This window comes from Camellia sinensis, chromosome 15, assembly GCF_055761805.1.
Source record: "Camellia sinensis isolate YWXY chromosome 15, ASM5576180v1, whole genome shotgun sequence".
Taxonomy (NCBI): Eukaryota; Viridiplantae; Streptophyta; class Magnoliopsida; order Ericales; family Theaceae; genus Camellia; species Camellia sinensis.
This window is the reverse complement of record NC_138975.1, coordinates 103,916,530-103,941,442: the sequence shown is the minus strand read 5'-3', so window position 1 is coordinate 103,941,442 and position 24,913 is coordinate 103,916,530. Positions and strand designations below refer to the sequence as shown.

The 24,913-nt window shown below is 41.4% G+C and overlaps 1 protein-coding gene across 1 annotated transcript; it reads right to left on the bottom strand.

The window, feature by feature from the left end:
* Positions 1–9,314: 9,314 nt before the first annotated feature.
* LOC145813178 (uncharacterized) lies at positions 9,315–9,860 on the bottom strand. The gene has a single exon (XM_082908449.1). It carries the CDS (start codon positions 9,858–9,860, stop codon positions 9,315–9,317), a length of 546 nt encoding a protein of 181 aa, XP_082764575.1.
* Between the last annotated feature and the right edge of the window lie 15,053 nt (positions 9,861–24,913).

The window sequence follows — 24,913 nt, the reverse complement described above, 5'->3', positions numbered from 1 at the left end:
TCCTGTCAACTCAGTCGGGATATTCGGCCATCCGACCTGATGATAAGTCGGGGGAATCGGGGGGACTAGTCTAGCTCCACCTCTCGATGTGCCGGCCCTGCTGGTCGAAGGAATATCTGTAGCCCAGGCCTGGCTCGATGACGGCATGCCAACAGACCTCCTCGTGGGAGTGCAGACACCAGTCAATGGAGGCATCAAGTATGTATTGCGGTAAGTCGCGTACTCCCCCTCTTCCAAATGCAGAAGTACATCAGTGCCCAGCATAGCCGACTCAACATCCTGGGGAGTGAGCTCCTCAGTAGACCACATATCGATCGGAGGTGCTGCGGGGACACTCTGCTCGGGGTAGCCCATAGTCTGACGCATGAAGCGCTCCCTCATAAACCAGGCCCTACCAATGGGCCCCTCAAATAAGATCATGTACCGAGAAGCGGCCCATCCCCCAGCAAACTGAAATCGGGTGTTTCCACCCAAGGGCGCCCAGGGCTGCCATGCGATCTGCGGATAACCAATGCATGAGCCGATAAGAAATCATAAATGCGCAAGATGAATCAAAGATGAAAACATGGAGAACTTAGAGTTCTGAATTACCTCGGTCGTCCGCACTGTGTCAAAATACTACCGCAAGTAGGGTAAAGTCTCCTGGGCCCTCGGCCGATACTGGCCCTCGAATACAAGCGAGTAAGGGATCGTGAGAGGCACCGCCACCTCGAGTTTCGGGGCCAGCGTCGGAAAGTACGCGAAAACCCATAGCTGTGGAAAACAAGAAAATAGCCATCAGAATACAGAATGCTGAGTACAGAATATGAATGCAGAATGTACAGAGAATGCAAAATGCTGAGAGCAGAATGCAAAGTACAGAATGTAAAGTGTGCAGTGTACAGATAACAAAAGGCAGAAATATAAATCAAGAGGGCAGAAAGTACCTCCCAGGCTCTCCAATAACCGCCGACTATGTTCCCCCATCCACGGGAGGTCGCACTCATGTAGCAATAGAGGGTAGCCAAGCCGGCGCCACCCTAGTCATACCGACTGACCTGTGATAGGTCTACCAGAGCACTCAGCAGATAGAGTCCGACGATGTTCTCCCTATCGGAGAACAGAGTGGTCCCGAGGAGGAACATCAAAAACCCTCGAGTGTACTGCGCTATCTCCTCGGGAGTCTCGGGCTCAGTCCCCCTGAAATGTGTGGAAAACCAAGTGTACCGGACCCTGCCCGATGATCTGTCAACTGGTGGGCGAGCTCCTAACAGATAAATTCAGGCAGCCTCCTACTCGTCCATGTCCTCGTCATAAGGGATCGACCAGCCTCCCACATTAAGGCCTGTCAACACAGCAAAGTCGAACGGGGTCATAGTCATGTCCTCGGTAGTTGAGAAATGAAAGGAGTTGGTGGTGTCCCACCATCTCTCTACAAGGGCGCCCATCAACGTGCTGCTAGCATGATAGCGAGATATCTCCGCGCAGAAGGGTCCGAACCTTGCCTGGTCAACCCAATCACGAACAGCCTCCAAGAGCTCCGTGTACCACTCCCTCGCAATGATGGAGCCATATCCTCGTGTAACACGGGAAGATACCTGCATTCAGAATGAACACATGTATTTAGTTCAACATGAAAATATGAGCTGTGTGCAAATTAAATCAAATACAATGCCATGAGTTGTGGGCTGTGTGTTCATCTCAAAGTTCGAGCTGTGTGTTCAACATCAAGTGTTTTGGGCTGTGTGTTCAGACTTCAAAAATAGTGGGCTGCGTGTTCATCTCAAAGTTCGAGCTGTGTGTTCAATATCAAGTGTTTTGGGCTGCGTGTTCAAACTTCAGAAATAGTGGGCTATGTGTTCATCTCAAAGTTCGAGCTGTGTGTTCAACATCAAGTGCTTTGGGTTGCGTGTTCAGACTTCAGAAATAGTGGGCTGTGTGTTCATCTCAAAGGTCGAGCTGTGTGTTCAACATCAAGTGTTTTGGGCTACGTGTTCAGACTTCAGAAATAGTGGGCTGCGTGTTCATCTCAAAGTTCGAGCTGCGTGTTCAACATCAAGTGTTTTGGGCTGCGTGTTCAGACTTCAGAAATAGTGGGCTGTGTGTTCATCTCAAAGTTCGAGCTGTGTGTTCAATATCAAGTGTTTTGGGCTGCGTGTTCAAACTTCAGAAATAGTGGGCTGTATGTTCATCTCAAAGGTCGAGCTGTGTGTTCAACATCAAGTGTTTTGGGCTGCGTGTTCAGACTTCAAAAATAGTGGGCTGTGTGGTCATCTCAAAGTTCGAGCTGTGTGTTCAACATCAAGTGTTTGGGCTGCGTGTTCAGAAATTCAAAGTTTGGGCTGTGTGTTCAACTCTCAACAAGTGTGTGCTGTGTGTTCACAATCAACAATGGGCTGCGTGTTCAAAAATTCAACAGTTTAGGCTGCGTATTCAACTCTCAACAAGTGTGTGCTGTGTGTTCACAATCAATATGTGAGCTGCGTGTTCAGAAATGCAAGTGATTGAGTCGTGTCTTCAAGTTGCAAACGGAATACTGTGTTATAGACTAAGTGTTCAGAACAAGCTGTATGCTAGAGTGAGCAGATAAACATAGCGAAAGCATGAAATGCACAGAAAATGCATAATACATTGCGAAAAACGTAAAAGTGAAGTACATACCTCCCGTGCCTGATAAGAGAGGTGGGACTTCAGCTCCCGCAATAGCAGATCCATAAGTGCTCAATCATCAAAATCGGTAAAATGGTAGAAAACGGCCCGATGAAGGATATGCTCTCGAGGGTGATACCTCTCGGGATCGAATGGCCGAACCCTTGGGGGTAAAGACATAATGTCTGGCTCACCTCCGGCACCTGGAGGACCTCCGCCATGAGGGAAATGACCTGCCATCTCAAGAAATCTGCAAAAAGGAGCAAAAATGAGCAAAATGAGCCAAAATGAGAAAAAGTCAACAAAAGTCAGCTCTCGGGAAAGGAAAAAGTCAACAAAAGTCAACTCCTGAGAAAATGTTCCAAATATTGAGACAAACTTACCTCAAGTGGTGAAAACGGGGAAAGAAGCTCCGAAATCAAATTTTAATCGGTCCAAAGTAAAGAAAACTGAAAGATTTCGCGAAACAACTTTGCGTGGGACGTTGGAAAACGCATATAGAGCGCAGATCTGAGAGGGAAAATGGTCTGGGAAGGGAGGAGAGCTAATTTCGGATTTGGGGTTTTGAGCAAAAAGTGTTTGGCCGTGTGTATTTAAAGAAACAACGGTGAATGTACCAAACTGCCCCTGTTTTTGTCTAGGTGGTCGACCGACCACCTTTTCTGGTAGGCCGACCACCCCCTGCACCAAACCTGGTCGGTGGCCTCCAAACATGGTCAATGATGTTCCCAAGGTGGTCCCCAATGCCTCTTTGAGCTCCTTGCAAATTTTGGTAGTGATCGGAGTCCCCGGCACCTAAGAAAGTACAAGAAAAGTGCATTTTTCGTCGCGAAATCCCTCCATGGGAACTTCAACTCCAACTTTCAATGCGTGTTTCATTGTTACTCGTCAAGAGAAATATGTATGTATCCTTTTTGAGTACGTTGTGACCCTTCCGGGAGGTAAACCGGAGGTCGCGATTGAGTTGCCCTCGTCGAAACTTGCATTCTTTGCCCGTTGTTTTGTGTCAAATGTGCATTCGAAGTTGTACTTATCCTGCATTGTTATGCACGTCACTTGTATTATTATGCACATCACTTACATTATTGTGCACGTTTCACCGGTATTGTCATACCTCCATGCTTAACTTGCGTTGTCACGCACATTTCTCCTCTTGCGATGCACTCTCCCATCGACACCATGTTTGTCTGCGTTCGATATAGCGTTGAACACATGTTGTTAACTATGTTGTGCTTGTTAAGTTTCTTTATTTTGCAGGCACAATATTGTATGTACGGTTCATCTGAGGCTGGTACGACCAAACGAGCCGCACAGGTATTGTATCTTCTCCGTGTGAGACGTAGCGAGAATTGTGATTCTCTTACATTCTTACTGCATGAAATGTAGTTATTGCCTTGCATTCTTGCTTAAAATTATTGCATTTATTGTGAATATTTGCTTCATTACAGCTTGCTGCTTTGCATGGTCATGAGTTACGTTCGGCTTTGTGCATATCATTTTGCATTTCGCCCCCTGCCTGCGGGCATGCCTGCGGGCACATCTTTGTTTATCTCGCCTGTTTGTCTAAGTCTTCGGCCTTGTAAGAAATGGGTCGTCTCTGGGCTTTGACATTCACTCACGTCACTTATGACTTCCGAGTTTTGTCAAAGAGGGGCAATTGTAGACACCCCATTTTTGACCGACCATAAGACTCAGACGTCATCGATTGAGCGCTCGGTGATGATGCATATTGTGCTCGTTCTGAGGTTGCGGAGTCTCGGCCGAGAGCCTTGCCTTCGGACTTCGGGGCTCTTTTGTGCTTTGTCTCGGTTTACGAACCAAGTCTTATTTTCTCTGTTTTCTCTTCCCGAAGGGAGAGAGAGGTCTTGTAGACCATCTCTCAGTAGCCGTAGGCTACGTTTCGTGGTCGTAGGCCATATTTCCCGTTTGGAGATCAATTTTTGATTTTCAGAGCCGTAGGTCACGCGCCTCGGTACGGGACCGCTTAACTACCTCCGTTTGCTCCGATTTTTGGCACACACCTTGTTTCCTCTCCCTAGAGGGACACTGTGGCCCTTCGTGGTCGTACACCACTTTCGGTGCTTGACAGTTAGTTTTCGGGGCCCCTGGCTGTGCGTTTTGGCCCTCGAACCCTCGTTTTGCATCGGTCAGGGTTCATTTTTGGCATAGACTTTATTTTCATTGTTAGAAAGGTGGTAGTATGGTGGGAGACCACCTTTTCCACTTGGAAACCAGCTTTCTCCTCGGGAACCACTTTTCTCTCTCCTCCAGCCAGTTTTCTTGTTGAAAACTGGTCTCCCCCACTTTTGGGCCATAATTTCTGGTCTCCCATACCACCATTGTGTTGCATTCATCTGGGAGGCCACCTATTTGTTATGGCCGACCACCTTTGGTGTTTGACCCATTTCAACCTTCTTTGAAAACAGGTTTTCCTTACTTTTGAGCCACATTTTCTAGTCTCATATACCACCACTGTATTGCACTCATTTGGGAGGCCACCAATCTGGTATGGCCGACCACCATTTCAACTTGACCCTTTTGACCCCTGGTTGGCCGACCAGGGGGAGTGGTCGGCCGACCACCTTGGCTGGTCGGCCAGCCTTCTGCTTTTTGGTCTTTTTGAGTGCATTACAGCTATGCCAGCTGGGAGGCATTTGTCCTATCCTCCGGGATTTGACCCTTTTGTTTGTCTTCTTAAGAAAGATTTGGCCCATTTTGCTTAGCTTCTAAGGGAAGCTTGACCCTTCTGGTTAAGCTTTTTTTAGAAGTTTTGACCCTTTGTTGAGGCTTCTCCAAGAAGCCGTGGCCCTTTGTCTTCTATAAGAGAGGGTCTCCTCTCCTTTGGCAAAGGTTGAACATTTTAGCCAAGGCATACATACACTTCCCTTCATAGCTCTCTACTTCAAGCTTCAAACTCCATTGTTCTTGCACCCATTGCACTACACCTCCTAGCACAACACCTCCACCATCCACCCAAGCATCTTGGAGCTGATTTTTAGAGGTTGAAGACTCACTTTCTTGGTCCAGAGCTTGCTGCATTGCTGTGCTACAAGGGTAAGTCTCTATTTCTCCCATTTTAACATTGTTTTGCTCCATAGTTTAGCTCTATTTGCAAGCATTTTTGGACTTCAACATAAACTGAAAAAAAATCTTGTTTTGAACTTCTCTTCAAGTTTGTTCAAGGTCTTTTTTCTATTTGGGGTCATCTTCCCTTTTGCATGCTTCATTTCCTCATGTTTTGAGCTATGCATTTGAGCATTTGCATTGGCCTTGGTTTGGCCTTTTAGCCACTGAAATCCAGTGGATTTTCAGTGGCTAACATGTGTCTTTGAGCTTCAAAATCATAGAGGGGTGACCCTCTCACCCCTTGTTCTCTTTACTAGCTTTGTTGGCCTTCCAAAGGGCCCCTTATTTGCATGTTTTGAAGTCATGTTTCAAGTCCTATTTGGCGAGTTTTAAGGTCTTCATAAGCTCTATCCAGAGCATTTTTGGCCATTTTGAATGTCTATTATGCATGTGTAGAACAATCCTATTCAAGGCCTTTCAAAGGGGCTTTCACTTGCATGTTTCCAAGACTAATTTCAGGGCCTTTTTGGTGGGTTTTAGGACCCTCATAACCTCTGTCCAGAGGTGGTTTTTCCATTTTGCGTGTCCATCATGCATGTGTAGAATAACCTCTTGCATGGCCTTTCAAATGAGCACTTCATTCTTACATGTGTTGACTGAGTTTCAGTGGTTATTTGGGCATATTTTGGCATGGCATACTTCTGTTTTTAGCTGGTTCGGTGAGCTCTCATACGCTTCATATAGTTGTAGTATAACTCATGGTTCACTAGCTTTCTTTGCATGCTTTGTTGACCCTTGATTTTAGCACTTTTTGGCCATGCCTTAAACTGATGTTATGCATATTTTGGACTGCCTTAGCTCTGTTTTTGGGTCTCATGGTCGAATGATGTTTGTTTTGCATGCTTGTAGTTCAATACCCATGCTTAACTTTGAGTTTTGAGGCTCATTCCATGCATATACTGAGGCGTGTTCATGTTTTGGGTCCATTATACATCATATTTCAGAGCTTGTATGAATGCCATATTGCCATGTTTTCTACTCCTTAAGTGTGCTTGAGAGTTGTCCACGAATGACTTGTTTTCAGACCATTGAATGAGTTCCATTTCTTTGCATTCCGAGCCATCATTTTAGGCCATTTCCCCACTGTTTCAGACCTGCCTAGGGTCTATTTGGGGTTGGTTTTGCCATTAGTGCATTGCTTTGGGTATCTCTAGTGTAACGCACTTCACTAGTTTCGGTACCCGGGCCCCCTAGCATGCATTGTGTGACATATTTGCATGTTTCGGGACCATCTTTTGTGCCATTTCAGAGCTGTATCATGTGTCATTCTATGCCATACTTCATCATCTGCCATTCTTAGTTAGAGTTGCATGTTATGCCTTAGGATCGGTCCTTTGCATCCATGCATGTTTGCATGTGTTTCAGTCGTCTCATTTCCATCACGTTGGCCACTGATTTGAGTGTGGCTGAGGTCCACTCCTATTGGTTTAAGTCCACCTTGCATTGTGTATGCCATTTGGTTCATGTTGTTGCATGTTTGACCTTTGCATTGTGTATGCTTTGATTATGCCTTTGTGTATGTCCATCTTCGTGTGTGCATTACGTGTGCTAGGTTGTTAGTCGCATTGTGTATGCCATATAGTTTATAGCATTGTGTATGCTAGTAGCATGCTAACATCTCATCCTTGCATGTTTGCATGGTTAGGTCGCATTGCATTAGGATTGCATGCTAGTTGCATTTGTGCATGTCGTGCATGTTGCATTGTGTTTGGAATAGAGTTTAGTCCAAGCACGGGAAACGAGGGACGTTTCGTACTCCAAGTGACGAATCGTGCCTCGATTCTCGGTGGCCAATACTCTTGACTATCCATGATAGAGTCGTTGGCTTTAGTTGCTTATATGTGCATTCATGTCCCATTGAGTCGTGCAATTCGACTCCTCGGCCATCATGCATCGAGATGCGTGATTGGTGGCACGAGGATCGAGGTCTACACTCCTTTGAGCTTGTGCAAGGACGGGGAGAGTGGTCTTGCACACATATGTTGAAAATATCTTGCTTTCTCTCCCTCTTGCCTTTGTTGCAGAAAAAACCAGAATCCAGGGGCAGAAAGTGGTCGGCCGACCAGGTTTTCTGGCAGGCCGACCACCTTTTTTTGGTTTCCACCACAAAGGGTGGTCGGTAGTTGTTTCCCAAGCCAATATCTGGTCGGCAGCCTTCCCAGGGTGGAGTTTCAGACTTTTGGAGCCTTGTGCAAATTTCTAAAATTAGTTGCAAACAAAGGTGAGACGAGGCATCGCGATGGAATTTCCCGACAAGGCGACTCGAGCATGCATGCATCCATCGTCACCCAAAACAGAGCCAAGGCAGTCACATTCATGTAGTTTACATGCTTACTTAGCTAGTTTGTTAATTAGTTAATGTGTGTAATAATTACCTGTAGCTGTTATTTATTCGGACTGTATTATTTATTTAGACCCCTCGAGGGGGGGCAATGTTGTAATAAGTGTGCGTGTGTGTGATGTATGTCTTCCAACCCCACATCTTTCTCCTTTTATTTACCAGCTTATGATGGTTAGATTAGGGCATGTTTCAATTAGCATACTTATGCTTGTATGTTTGCATCATTCATCTGTATTGCATGCACCGGGCTCGGCGCATCATACTAACTGCATTGTATTTCAATTCCAAGTTGAATACGTGTTAACTGTAGCATCTCATATGCCATTCTTAGGATAGCCGAGCCTATTTCTAGTTGCATTCTTGCATGTGTTGCATTAGGCATTTCAGTATAGTTAGGATTCATGCATGTTTTCTAATTAGCTTCTTTCTTTGGCTCGGAGTACTCGGTAAGTGTTTATGCTTTAGCATCCTTGCATGCGTGTGAGTGACTGCCATGATAGCACGCTTACCATGAGGCTATGTGCTTATGTGATATAACTGCCTGAATGCCTGTGGGTGGAGGTTGAGTTATTTGAATTGGAACAATGCATTGAATGAGAGTTTTAAGCCCACTCGAGACTGGCAAAATCATGTTTTCTAAGCCCACCCGAGGGTGGCAAAATCCACGTCTTAGCCTACTTGCGAGTAGCACCTTCAAACTGTTTTTCAAAACGAACATGAGATGTTTTGTTCCAATTCAGGCGACCCAGTCTATACTTGTATGCTGTACGCATCACGTAGTAATTTTAGGCTAATAACCGGAATAAGAGCACATAATGTTTTCAAAACTCAATATCATGGTTAGTAGAGGCCGATCTTTGATCGGACAAGCAGGGGTGCTCACGAAGTGACCTTCCCCAATCGTACTCAAGTTCCCGAGCCGAGGCAACTTTGGTGATGACGGACACGTGGCCTTAGGCAAACGAGTCAGGATTTCCGAAATTCCCCAAAATAAAATATTTAGGTGGCGACTCTGTATCTGGAAAAGCAGTCCATGTTTGGCACTTCTTTCTAAAAATCAGATTTTCAAAAATGATTTGCCGGATTTGGACTATTTGATGATTCATCGGTCTTGCATTACACTCTGCGAGATTAGATACAGGACCGTGACATTGAGTCCTGAACTGTAGTGAGCCCAAATGAACAAAACGGGATTCCCTCCCGAGACGTTCGGGGACGTCTACAGCGGCGATTTCTGGGAACCTTGAATTTGCTCAATGTCGCGTTCAGTCGGAAAGCGAAGTAGTTGATGATACGTGCTTGGCACAACCTGCATGGTATACAGCCAAGTTCGTCCCATGATGAGATTATACGGCGAAGGAAGCTTGATAACCAAAAATTCTACATCCACTGATCGGGAGCCCACCCGAACTGGTAGTGCGATTTTGCCCAACAGATATTTCGAATTAGCGTTGAAGCCGAATAACGAATAATAAGCTGGAGACAAGTCCGATTCAATGATGCCGAGTTTGACGAAGGTCTTGTAGTACATAACTTCCGAAGTACTCCCCTGGTCAATGAGAACACGTTCAATGGTGAATCGGTCTACGCGTAGTTCGATGACCAAGAGATCATTGTGGGGGAGCGTTACACCGACCAAATCACAATCATCAAAAATAATACTCGCAGCTTCATGGGGCTGTTTCGCTGGTGTGATTTTCTTTTGGGGCTTAGGATGCGACTGAATTGTATGTACCGCGAATGCCGTCGGCAAGCTGTATATCATATGGATTACGCCGAGCGGAGGTGAATCATGCCGTAAAGCAACTATTTTGGTTGAGTTGTTCTTTCGGACGTGTTGCTTAAGCCGACCGTCTTGTACCAACTCCTCAAGGTGATCCTTCAACGCATAACAACTGTCGGTATCATGTCCGTGGTCTTTGTGATATTCTCACTACCTATCTTGTCTCCTCGTGTCGAGAGGTCCCACCATCTTGTGTGGCCATTTATAGAACGGAAGGTGTTGAACTTTAGACATAACCGTGCTTATTGGCTCCAACAACTCCGTGTATTTCTTGTCCGCGCGCCTTATGCGCCTGTTATCTACTTGAAGTTGCTCGTTAGCTCGGTGTGACCATTGGTCATTTGATCGGCACGAATCTCGTCTTTTGTCTTGTTTAGCCCGATTCTGTGGTTCAGGGCTCCGCGATGGTACAAAATTTATCGGCCGAACGCTTTCAGACGGGGCAGTCTTGTTGGCTTTGTGCCCGGCTTTGACCTGCAGGGTGTCATCTTCCACTTTGTAGTATTCCTCGACTTTCTTCATTAGCGACCAGACTATTTTGGGGGGCCTTCTGGTCAAGGAGATGCGGAGGGCACTATCGGGATGCAATCCCATTTTAAAGGCTATGATGGCCATGGAGTCATTGCAGGCATCATCGACTAGATTAAAGCATTCTCAATAGCGCGCCGAGTACGTACGTAGGGTTTCCCCTTGTTGGATTTGCATTGCCCAGAGAGAATCGGCCTACTTCGGCTGGACCTCATTGGTAATGAACCTTGCCCTGAAGGATTTTTGGAGTTGATGGAAACTCTTAATCGATGTCGGTTCCAATTTATAATACCATCTGACGGCCAATGGTCCTAAACTACTCGGAAATATTCGACACATGAGGGCCTTGTCGTCTGCATGAAGCGTCATGGCTTGCTTGTAATGACGAATGTGATTAATGGGGTTTGATTTTCCATCGTACAGGGTGAACGATGGAGCTTTAAAATTTTTGGGTAGCACTGCCCTTGCGATCCGTCGCACAAAGGGGTCATGTTGATCCTCTTCGTCTGAATCATTTCTTCTTCACTTATTCCGCGCACGCGGATTGCCTTCGGAAGAACTGGAGACTTCAACTCGTCCATTCTTTTTGGATTCTGGGGATGACAAGTCAGAATCACTGCCACTGTCATGTCTCCGAACTCGAGGTCATCGACCATCCCTTCTCAGAGGTCGTCCCGGATCTTGGCGTACGGCCTGTTGGGATTTTTCCATCTCCAAGGCCAGATCTTGTCGAAGGCGCTCGTTCTCAACCATCATGTTTCCCAACCTCTGTTCGTTTTGCTTTGCCTGATCTATAATCGCTTGCATTGTCTCATGTGCTGAAATCGAGGGTGAGGTCTGGGCAATTGAGTCAAAGTTCAAGGCCTTTCATGCGGTAATGTTCTCTGGCCCAAGCATGTTGCTTGGAGTGGTTCATCTCGTGGCGTAAGGTCGTCAGCGACTATCGGAGGATCTTCCGCCACGCTCGCCATGAATATGCTAGAGTATTCCCACAGACGGCGCCAATTGTGGAGAAGTGGTTCGGAAATACTCTCTGGATCCTGTAGGACGCTCTTGATCCTCAGCTAGTCACCTGAAAAGGAATGAACACTCCGGTCGAGGGTGCCAGAATTAGCACTCCGACGGATAAGTCAGTGTATACTCTCTTGGAAGCTTATATCTCAAGTTAATCTTACTTGTTCTCACATACCTCTTTTTTAGCTGATGCTCTTCTTATTTATAGTCGTCCTTGATGTTGATGGTTGGGCCCACCTTTCGCCTAACGAACGACCGCCCATTCGGCTATCTGTTCATATTCGACCCGGTTTACACCTGATTCTTCGACCGATCTGGTTATTTGGCCTCTGTCCCTCCTGGATAGAGCCGTATAGTATATGACTTGATTTCCTTTTTTAAGTTATTTGGCTAACATACGTAATAATCTATTCGGCCCCCACAAATCTAAAACTATACAAAAATATGAAATTATCCGAGCTCGGCTTGACAAAAGCTTGTTTAAGATTGGTTAAAAAAATTAATGAACCAAACTTAAACAAATTTTTAAGTTCGATAAAATTTTCAAACCAACTTTCATGGCTCATTTGACTTATTTAGCAAGCCTACATGACCAATATAGTGTTCCAAAAGAATAGGATGATTAGGAGAAATATCATTCACCTTGCTTGGTTATCATTTTTCCAAAACACTTTTTCAAAAATTTTATTTTCTTATTTTTCGTATTTTTTTGTTTTTACTGATTTTTTTTAATATTTTAAGTAATTTTTTAAATTTTTATACATGCCTAACATAAATATACCTAAAAAGTTTAAAAAAAAAATTGAAAAAAAACCTTTTAAAAATTCGCTAAATACCAAAAATACAAAAAAAAAAAACGAGAATTCAGTACATTTTTTATATTTTTATGTATTTATTAATTTTTTAGAATATTTTTTCACAAATTTTTTACTTTTTGGATACATCTAAGTAAGGTGCATCTAAAAAAGTAAAAAAAAAATGTTTAAAAATTTAAAAATATTCACTAAAAACAAAAAAACACAAAAATCAAAAAACTTAATTTTCAAAAAAGTTAATTCAAAAAACTCAAACCAAACATTAATTTTTTCTTTCTAAAGTCTATAAAATGTAATTTTAAAAAAATATAGAGACCTAATGACTTGACACACACACAAGACAATAAGTTACTTGAACGGCAAAATGCTAGGGTAAAGAAAACAATCACTACTCAATGAGCATTTTTGTACAATTTTTTTTTTAAGGTAAAAATGTGATAATTATAAAATTAAAGTTAAAAATAATTTTTTCATAATTTTTTTTTAATATATTTAAACTATTCCTATTTAATAAATTGATGCTATTTTACCTTAGGCCTCGCTTAAGAACAGGCTAATTTAGTAACTTTTTAGCTATTTGGCTAGAATATGAGTTAAAAAAAATTAGTATGTTTGGGATGACTTTTTGACTTTTTATGAAAAGATGTGCAAAATGTAGAGAGAAAATAGAATCTTTGACTTTTTGGTATGGGTTGTTGACTTTTTGACTAATTTAATAACTTTTTAACTTTTTGGCTAAAAAAGAGGGTTCCCAAACGAGTTTAGTCTCCTCTTTTTGATGTAACTGTGAACTTATTCATTGTATTTTATATTATATCAATAGAGTTTTTCTTTTGTCAATCAAAGAACTTGATGAATTTTATAGTAGAAATTGTACCAAACAATTTAATATAGATTTCAGAATTAAAAAATAAATAAATAAATCTATAAGCTACTAAGATAAACTACATCAAATAGCTCCAATGTATATTAGACGCTAACTAAACCAAAGAAATCACAATTTCATGGTCCAAATCATGCATTTATCATATTTATGAGTGTACATTAGAGCCTGCTGTTTTACAGTCATGTTAATGTGGAACCTTTTTCTCATTTTCTTTGAATGCTAAAACTAAGTGAAAATTAAGACTACACATTCCAATAATGTTGGATTAATGAAACTCTGAATATTGAAATAAGACATATTTTAATGATATGATAAGTGTCATATTAGTAAGCAATATTCGTTTGTATTTGTTAGTTTATATAGTATTACTCAATGAAAAATGTTATTTTTCACCTTTTTATTTCGCTTCATGTATATTCATGCAATAAAAACATATGTATATGTAGTACCCATTAAATTAAAATTTGCAGTACTACAAAAGTGAACAATTTAATGAAATAATTTGGTAATGTGTAGTTGTGCTTTTCAAAATATCTAACGAGTCTATAATTATTTAAACAATAATACTATACTTATCGCATTTTAATACCACTTATCTTATTTATAAATATAATATTAATATAATAGGTCACATTATTAATGTATATCTTCAGTGCTGACAAGTAAACAACTACATCAGATAATAATATAAAATGATAAAAATAGATGAATATTATAATATTACCCTTATTTAAAGATGTGTCATAAATTGTTGATGGATGAACCTAAGTGAGTCAAGATCATTTAAAGTTTTAATTCACTCAAAAAATATTTGAAGTTTTTAAGTTGACTATTATTATTAAGATGATAATTATATATGCTCACGTATACATTTTGTTAATTAAAGACACTTCGTTTATAAATTTAAAATAGTTAAGGTAATCATTAACAAAACTGTATATAAAACTAATGCGCTTAAGGTACTCATTAACAATTATTTTTAAACTCTATTAACTAAATTTGATTACTTGAGTTGTGCAAGCATAAGAGAAAGACAGAGAAAAATCTCCAAGAATCTAGAAGGATGAAAGAAGAAATTTTTGAAGTGATCAAGAAAGAAGCAAGCCAAAATGATTTATTGGATGAGGATATAAAACAATTTTTGAACCGCAAGATCAAGTGAGAAAAGTTCAGAAAACATGAGAGAATTTGTTGGTGTGCTCACTTAATGAATCATCAAAATATTTTAAAGTTCCTAAGTTGACTACTATTGAATATGAAGAAAATCTAGAATTATGCTAATGCAACAGCACCATAAATATGTTGTTTATTTATTTATTAGTTTATTTGAGTTATATCATTTTTTTATTATTATTATTATTTTTTTTTTTTTTTGTCTTTTCATAATAAGTAAAAATGTCAGTTTATAAGACATGCCCAAAACAACTGTCATGGCTTGAGTTATGTGAACATGGGAATAATACAAAATTGAGAGACTCAATGATTTATACCGTTCACTTTTTAGGATTCATTGAGTAGAATATTCATGTAAAAAATAAAGATGATAGGATATTGGAAACTATGTGTTCGAATTGCATTTGTATTATAAGAAAATAGATAAATATTCTTAAAATTATAGTTGTCGTTCATTTTAATACATATATATATATATATATATATAATTTAAACATACAACTATCAATGGATGATCATTTTAATTTTTTAGATGAATATTCTATACAAGTCTTAAAAAGTAAACAATTTGAATTATCAAGGTCGGTGCTCACCAAATCCAAATGCTCTCTCAAGTTGGATGGCCAACTTCAAATAATTCAAATCCAAATATAAGCCTCCAAATGTGAGGAAGATTAAACGAAGAGTTAATTATACTTACCACTTATATAGTTTTATCAAAATTTCACTTTGGTTATTTCAATTTCAGTTGTGACAGTCAACTATTTATCATTGACGTTAAAATGTCACTCTTTCATTTATTTGATATTAATAAGAATGACAAAACTTGTTATGTGAGTCGTAGATGATATTTTTCTAATCACATTACCATTTATATACTTTTATCAAAATTTCATTTTAGTCCTTGAACTATCACCGAAATCTCACTTTGATCCTTCTATTTTTAATTTTCGTCAATTTCATTAGCAGTAGATGAACGAAGAGTAACATTGCAACTTGACTTAAAGTATAATGAATTAACTGTTATAATTGAAAGTAAAGAAATCAAAAGTCAAATTTTGATAAAAGTATACTAGTGCTAAGTGTAAAAAAAATTTAAATATTCATTTTCATTCTTTATAATTTTTTTGCACGTTTATTTTTTATAAAAAAAAAATCAAAGGATAAATTGCAACAGTGGTCATGTATTTTGGTTTTCGTGTCATTTTGGTCCCTATAATTTCAATTGGCTCGATTTTGACCCTAAATTTATGATTTGCTTCAATTTAGTCTTATTGATTACAACTCTTAGCATATTTTATGAAAAATCTGCATATAAGTGACATGTGCTATATTTTTTTAAATAAAATTATAAATATACTAACTTCAGTGTGTGAATCTCAACCAATTTAGTTATTATTTTCAGTCAAAGACACTGACAGGAATATAAATTGAATCAAATTGCCACAAAATTTAAAATAAAAGTTCAAAATTGTGCTAATTAAAAGTGTAGGGACCAAAATAATACAAAAGGTAAAATGTAGGAATTATCGTTCTAATTTACCCAAAATCAAAAAATATATATATATATATATATATATATCAGATACTTCAATTTTTCTCACTTTATATTTTTATCCAAAAAACCACTAAAAAAACTACTTCCTAAACCAATCCATGTTGCTGTAGAATATAAGCTAAAGTAGTGAGTGTTTTATTTGAAATAAAATAAATATTATATCATAAATTTTTAGGCTCCAATATCAATAAATTTCAAATAGTAATCTTAAACTATTTGATCCTCCCTTTTTTCTTATAGTCTCAAACGTCTCATTTTGATATGAATTACATAAAGGGTCAAGTATACACGCGTATGTATTATGTGTTGAGGGACAAATGTGGGTTTTCTCATAATATTGAAATACTAAACATAACACTTCAAAAAAACTCTTTAATGTATTTTTACCAAACGTAATGCTCCAATGTAATACTCAAAAAATGTAATACTCAAATGTAACAAACTAAAACTTTTCTCAAACGTAAAAACGTAATATTCCAAAAAAAACTTTGTAGAGTATTTTTCGTAAACTTAGCACTCCACTCAGTGTAACACAAAACTCCTTAGTGTGTTTTTTCCAAACATAACACTCTAATGTAACATACTAAAACACTCCTTAGTGTACTTTTTTCAAACGTAACAGCATTTCCAAAAAACTCGTTAGTGTATTTCTTCTAAACGTAACACTTCAATCAATGTAACATACAAAAAATTCTTAATATACTTTTTCTAAATGCAACACTCTAATGTAATACTCCAATATAACACCAGAAAATCACATTAACAAAAATGTTGATTTCTACGCTTGACAACTAACATTTCAGCCACCAATCCCTCAAAATAGAATCTTTCACACCTCATATTTCCATTTTCATCCCAAAAATGAATAAAAAATTTGAAAAAATAAATCATAAAATGACATTCATTTAAATTCAAATGGCATTAAATCAAATAAATATAATTTTTTAAAATAAAAATGACTAATTAGTTCATAGAAAAACTCTTAAAACTAAATAGATCAACATTCTTCCATATAAGATTTATATGTAAATTTTCCTACATTTTGTTTATATCTTATTACCCATAACAAAATTATATTTGAGAGTACATGGACATTCTAACAATGGCATTAAAAAAAAAAAAAAAAGAAAGAAAGAAAGAAAGAAAGTAAAAAAAAAGAAAAAGAAATTAAAAGTGATGGAAGTAAGATTTGCATCTCATTTTTCTATCACAAATTTCGTGTTCTTCGCGTTTGGAATCACTGCTTCTTCAGTGGAATCAGTGTTACAAATACCCTTCATTAAATTTGTTTAGTTCGAATTCATCCGAATAAATCTTTTTCGGAGAAGAAATTTCCATGTACAAGTCTCTTTTCGAAAAGACAAGTTCAAACTAAACAAATTCAATAGATGAATATTAATCGGTTACAAATTACAATCATTAATTAGTCGCAATCCAGTCAACATTGGCCTACTCAAAAAAAAAAATCAATAATTGAATACTAATACTCCTTGAACACTGGCGTACTCTGTCTATCCAACTATTTATGGAGAAATCATTCATTGTTTTAGGGGTAAATTTACGTGGTGTCCCAACCTAAGATTTATTGGTTGAAATAGTGGATCCCATTACTTACTTTTCTTCTTTGGAGAGACAATTGGACCCTTGTGCAAACATGAATGGTGTGAAGCAATGCCCCGGAGACAATGAATAATTTTTCCTTTTTATGAGACAATGAATAATTTTTCCTATTTATGCCAATTAGTCAACAAAACGTACTCAAATAATTGATTCTTTTGACAATCTAAAATTTCAAAAACCAAAATATTTGACTCTAAAAAAATATTCACAATTTTATTTATAATGATATGTTAGAATATGTATTAATTTTTATTTATTTATTGCACACTTAATGATAGTAGACTCAACTCTCATATCACATCAATGTGGGTGAATTTATGAGTATAAATGTGTGGATCTCTAATATTACTCTTTCAAAAAATTGCACATGAAGAGTTAAAAAACAATCTCACTTTTATAAGATGCAATGCAAGTTTTTCATATGTACGGGGCTTAAGTAGTTATAGAGAGAGCACTTAGATGTTAAGGTCAATTATCAAGTTTGACTCTATGAAAAGAGATTAGTTTGTGCTGTAATCTAACTACTAACATACTAATGATATCATTGTAAAGAGAAAAACAATCATAAAAAATATATATATATATACATCTTCATATGTATAGTGCAAGTCCTTAGTGTGTGTTAGATTTGTAATAAAAAAAATTCCACATGCAATTCAACTATATTAGGAAAACGTACAAATCAATTGCATAATTCCATAATAATTTTATTTTCATGATGATGCAAGTTCTTCCTAAAAGAAAATTCATATATTATGCAATTATTTTGAAACTGTTTCAATAATTTGTAATTTTTCTATTACAAATTATTGTTTTATTTGGAAACTGTTTCAATAATTTGTATCTTGAAAATTCATATATATATATATATATTGAGAGGGTAATTTTTGGGAAAAATTGGGCCGAGCTGAGAGTTGGGCATTGAGGCCCAAAACGCGGAGGACTACGTAAAAAGGCCGTACTGAATACTCCGGCCTAGAGGGCAAGGTTACTCCGGCCTTGAGGAGACAAAGTTACTTCGGCCCAAGGAGGAGTAAGGCTACTCCGGTCCAGAGACAACTCGGAGTAGGGCCGGTCTTAGAGTTAGTCCGGTCGCAGTATGTTCTGGGAAGACCGGTTTCAGAGTTAGTCCGGTCGTGGCACAATCTGGTTAGGTCGGTCAAAACTTGTTACTTGGAAGTTCGATCTAAGCATACCAGGGTTGAACAAGGGCAGCCGAAGTAAAGAGTTAGAGGAGAAGACCGAGCTAAGGATAGTTCGGCCTTCTGTGTGGCTCAGCATAGCCAATGCTATTTCGGTCATGAGGTAGTTCGGCCGAAGAGAAAACCATCCCACTTGGTTTAAGCAGTGGGGGAGGGTGTAAAAGGATAAGCATTATCCTTAGGAGAATGAATCCTAGGAGGACTCTGCATGGAGAAGTACAAGTCCTACTAGGATTGTGCCACGGGAAACTTATAAAAGCCTACAAACATCACCTTGGAGGAGGTAATTGAACATAATCTTTCTGAGAACTTAGAGCTTTGTCTATTTGTCAAGTTTTCTGACTTAGGCATCGGAGAGGTTTCCGGCACACACCCGCCGGCTAGCTCACGTTTGTGTTTTCAGGTGACAAAGCGACGTCGTACGGAGGAGCGTGGATTTGGTCAACAGGATTATACGAGGAGAATTATTTCCTCCCCGTACAATTGGCGCCGTCTGTGGGAAGAACAGACAAGAACAAAAACCTCTTGACTAAGCTTCTCCTTTTCTCATTCAATGGCACACATTGAAGACTTGCCGCAGTCCGCCGTCGACGGACAAACTCCAGAAGGGGGCGCAAGGCGTGAGGGATTACCTGCTGTCCCTCCCATGGCGGACTTGGAGCCCCAACAACATAATTCCAGGAGGAGCGGCAGGGGAAGGCGGAATGGCAGCCCTCGTCACTCTCAAAGTCCCGACAGGCAAAGGAGGAGGATTGATCCTCAAGTCCTGGAAGATCGCGTAAAGGAACAGGATGAACTGATTCGGAGGATGGCGGCGGACATGGAGGCCTTGAAACGCCAGATGAAGACCAAAGATGTGGCGACAAGAGAGGGGCGCAGGCACAAGACGCCCCCTCGCCACTCAGAGAGTCGTAGTAGGAATACTACACCTTCCCAAAGAGAGAGCAGAAGCCTCAGGACAGGCGACACTCACTCCTTATCTTCAAGAACTCGTCACTCCAGGTCTGAAAGGACGAGATCCGAAAGATCATACACTGAAGGAAGCACGTATTGGCCTTCACATTCACACCAAACCAGATCCAGACAAACCGAACTACCCAGGTCATCCGACTTACGAACCGTGCTAGAAGAAAAAGCACGATGCAAGGAAGATGCCAGGGCAAAGGATCCACACCGAATTTCGGCCCTACAACGGTTGGCTCCTCGAACGCATGGAAGCGTCGAGGTTGGAATGCCAATACCGCGACCGGCCTACGAACCAGCGGACAAAGCATTGGCAAGACTACAGACTTCGCCGTTTGTCCCAGCGATCGAAAACGCACCCCTACCATCAGGCTTCCTTCAGCCGAAGTTCAATACATATGAAGGGAAGACGGATCCGTATTCTCACCTGAGCCACTTTCGCCAAGTCATGGCTGTGTACAGGCGAAACGAGGCCCTAATGTGCATACTCTTCCCATCAAGTCTGGGCGACTTAGGCTTGACTTGGTTCGAAAAACTCCCAGAGGGCAGCATAGCCTCCTGGGCCCAATTGGCAGAAGCGTTCGTAACAAGGTTTCGGACAAATACTAAAACACCGGTGGAGATAGACCAGCTACTCTCCATCGACATGGGTGAGAAAGAAACCCTCAGATCTTACAACAGTCGCTACTGGGAGACATTCAACCAGATTGGAGACTGCCCCACCAATCTAGCCATTGCGCAATATAAAAGAGGCCTACCAGTAGGAAACCGATTAAGGGACTCGATCACCATGATGCCACCCCTCACCATGGAGGCCCTGATGGAAAGAGTGCATCAGCACATCAGGGTAGAAGAGGATGGCGCGCGTGCTAAAGCAAGATCAAGCACGACCGCAGCACCGGAAAAGAAAACCCCTGCCAAGGTCAACACGGTTGACCGAAGTAACAAGAACGGACGTGGCAGACGAGATAACGGAGAAGACCCAGACAAAAGATGGTTGAGAATCCGCACTGCCATAACAACGGTGTTCAAAAAACCAATATATCGGATTCTGAGCGAAATCAAAGACAAGCCTTTTGTCAAATGGCCAGCCAAGCTTGGGGAAGGTCAGAAGAATTACGATGACAGATCACGGTGCACCTTCCACAAAGAAAAGGGGCATCGAACTGAGAATTGCACACCACTAAGACAGCACTTGGAAGAATTGGTGGCAGCAGGCCACTTGGATGAATACATTGAAGGAGGAGTACAGCCGGCCCCCCAAGATCATAATGACCATCCCAATGGAATGCCAAACGATGCACCACCTCAAGGCATTATCAATGTAATTCATGGAGTTTTTGAACCTGAGCGCGTATGCGAGCTTAGAGGTTCGATTAAGAAGGCTGAGCACTTTAGGGAAATATTGAGTGCCCAACCTGCCATCAAGAAAGGAAGGACAGAGGCAACAAACGTCATGACCTTTTCAGATAAGGACTTAGAACGAATTTACTGCCCCCATAATGATGCCCTGGTCGTCACTCTCCGAGTCAAGGATTTTGACGTCAAGCGGATTCTGATTGACCAGGGTAGTTCATGTGAGATCATGTATTACGACACATTCAAACAACTAAAGTTTCAAGACAAAGACTTGGCACCTGCAGTTTCTCCCCTGATTGGATTCAACTCCATGCCAGAGTGGCCTGTCGGCAAAATAATCCTTCCAGTCAGAGCAGGAAGTGTATCAAAACAGGTGGAGTTCTGGGTATTGAAGGTCCCCTCCACCTACAACATCATCCTGGGCAGAACATGGCTGCATGCCATGCGTTCGGTAGCATCATCATACCATCAGGTAATGCGGTTCCCCAATGACGCCGGTATAATTGAAGAAGTCTATGGCGATCAGATCATGTCAAAACAGTGTTTTGCCACAGCGAATGGATGCCGAGCTGCCAAAGGATACGTTCATTCGGTGGAAGAGCCAGAGAGTAGTGAACTATTCGCTGACGTCGGCAAAGAGGCTGATCAGAAAGCGGTGGAAGACTTGGTGGAGGTAAAAATAGATGAGAAGAACCCGGATAAGTTCTTCTTGCTTGGCTCATCTTTGTCCAGCGCTGAGAGATTAGAGGTCTTGGAATTCTTGACCTCTAATATCGAAGTGTTTTCCTGGACGCCTTACGACATGCCAGGCATTGATCCAAACTTCATTAGTCACCAACTCAATGTCCACCCATCCGCCAGACCAGTCATTCAACGCACACGCAGATCGGCACTCCACCACGCCGAAATAGTGGCAGAAGAGGTAGGCAACCTACTGGAGGCAGGAGCAATAAGGGAAGTGCACTACCCAAGATGGATCTCCAACACCGTCGTAGTGCCAAAAAAGAATGGTAAATGGCGTGTCTGCGTCGACTACAGAACGGTCAACAAGGCGTGCCCAAAAGATAGCTTCCCCCTTCCAAGGATAGATCAACTGGTGGACCTAACGGCAGGGCATAACCGACTTAGCTTTTTGGATGCATACAGAGGCTACCACCAGATCGCCATGCATGAACCAGACCAGGAGGTCACATCCTTCACAACACCGAGGGGGTTATATTGCTACAAGGTCATGCCCTTTGGCCTAAAGAACGCAGGGGCGACATTCCAAAGGATGGTCACCAAGATGTTTGAACCATTGTTAGGCAGAACAATGGAGGCGTACATCGACGACATGGTGGTCAAAAGCAAGGATGAGAATGACCATCTGAAAGACTTAGGCGAGATGTTCCAGATCCTGAAGAAACACAAGCTACGCCTCAATGCGTCCAAATGCGCATTCGGAGTTGGATCTGGCAAATTCTTGGGCTTCCTGGTGACCAACCGAGGTATAGAAGCCGACCCCTCTCAGATCAAAGCAATCCACGAGTTGAAGAGACCAAACTCAGTCAAAGAAGTACAGCATCTTACTGGTATGGCGGCTGCACTCAACCGGTTCATAAGCAGATCGTCGGACAGACTACGACCGTTCTTCCAAGCTTTGAAGGCCAAGTTTGAGTGGGATGAAGAATGCGACCGAGCTCTGGAAAGCTTGAAGGAATACATGTCTTCCCCACCACTACTTGTTACTCCAGTACCTGGTGAAGAACTCTTTTTGTACCTAGCAGTCTCTCAACACGCAGTCAGCGCAGTGTTGGTTCGTGCAGAAGGAATACAACACTTGCCCATCTTTTATGTCAGCAAGACATTGTTGGGAGCCGAAACAAGGTACTTACCATTGGAGAAACTAGCATTAGCATTAATGATGGCATCCAGAAAATTGGCGCACTACTTTCATGCCCACACCATAGTCGTCCTCACGGCCTTTCCACTAAAAGCTCTGTTTGAAAGGGCGAATTTTAGTGGGCGAATTTTGAAGTGGGCGGTGGAGTTGGGACAATTCGACATAAAATTCCAACCCAAGACAGCAATAAAAGCCCAATCTCTGGCGGACTTCGTCGCGGAATTTACTCCTGGAAGTCATCATATCTGCCCAGTCGACCTGACTGACACAACCGAACTAGGGACGGAAGTTGACGCCGGAATAGCGCAACCCCTAGTAGAAGGTAGTCTAACCGAACTAGGGACGGAAGTTGACGCCGGAATAGCGCAACCCCTAGTGGAAGGTAGTCCAACCGAACTAGGGACGGAAGTTGACGCCGGAATAACGCAACCCCTAGTGAAAGGTAGTCCATCAAGCACAAAGGCAGACTACATTAAGGACCACAAGGAAGAGACGAACAAAGGCTCACCAGCAGTTCAAACAGAGGACGAAGGGCAGACAGCCAATATGGACTTTGAAGAAAACACCATCCTTGACCCCACGGCATCGTCTGACCCTTCCACCTGCTGGAAACTATTCGTTGGAGAGATGTGGAAGCTCTTTGTGGATGGAGCATCCAATCGACATGGTGCAGGGCTTGGCATAGTCCTCATCTCTCCAGACGGCCTGGTTATAGAGCAAGCAATCAACCTTGGCTTCCCAGCATCCAACAATGAAGCGGAGTATGAGGCGCTTCTCGCAGGACTCAAGTCGGCACACTTCATGAAAGCAACCGAACTAATGGTATACAGTGACTCACTGCTCGTGGTAAACCAAATTTCTGGCGAATACGAAGCAAAGGATGACAGAATGGCCAAGTACCAAGAGCTAGTCAAAACGGAGATCAAGAAGTTTGATGTGGTAAGGATAGAACAAATTGGCAGGGAGGAAAACAGCCGAGCAGACGAGCTAGCAGGCCTTGCCTCAATGGCAGATACATCAATCCCTCATCCATTACTCGTCGACTTCCTACCAAAACCAAGCATAGAAGACCCCGAAGCAGAAGAAGTGTATTGCGCAGAATTAGGACCCTCTTGGATGGATCCCATCATCCGGTTCCTAAAAGACGGCATCCTACCAGAAGAGAAAAAAGAAGCCAACAAAATAAGGGCGAAGTCGCAGCGGTTTTGGCTATCTCCATCTTTGGCATTATATAAGAAGTCATTCTCTGGGCCTTACCTCAAGTGCGTTCATCCCAGCAAAGTAGAAGCATTCCTGTTCGAAATACACGAAGGAGTGTGTGGAAGTCATCAAGGGGGAAGGTCGCTCGCTTACAGGGCTATTTTGCAAGGATATTGGTGGCCATATATGCAAGCAGACTCAGAGAAATATGTGAAGAAGTGTGAAAAATGCCAGAAATTCGCGCACCAAATACATCAACCAGCAAGAGAACTCCTACCCTTAACTAGCCCATGGCCTTTCGCAATGTGGGGCTTAGACATAGTAGGACCACTTCCAACAGCACCCGGAGGCAGAAAATTCTTTCTTGCAGCAACAGACTACTTCACAAAATGGGTGGAAGCAGAAGCCTTGGCGTCAATCAAAGAAAAAGATGTGAAGAAGTTTGTTTGGCAAAATATTATCACTCGGTTTGGCATACCAAAAGCACTGATCTCAGACAATGGAACTCAGTTCGACGGCAGAATCTTCAGAAGCTTTTGTGAAGAATACAAGATAGAGTTCTACAATTCCACACCGGCGTATCCTCAAGCAAATGGGCAGGCTGAAGCATCAAATAAAGTCGTCTTGGATGGACTAAAGAAAAGGCTAGAGAAAGCAAAAGGCAAGTGGGCGGATGAACTTCCTCATGTTTTATGGGCCTACCACACCACACCTCGGCGATCAACAGGAGAAACACCATTCTCCTTAGCATATGGAATGGAAGCGGTGATCCCACTAGAAGTTGGCCTCCCCACAATTCGAAGCGAAAATTTTGATCCAGACTTAAATAGAGAAG

Excerpts from the sequence above, each read along its gene's own strand:
- LOC145813178 (XM_082908449.1), bottom strand. The coding sequence starts at position 9,860 with ATGATATACAGCTTGCCGACGGCATTCGCGGTACATACAATTCAGTCG.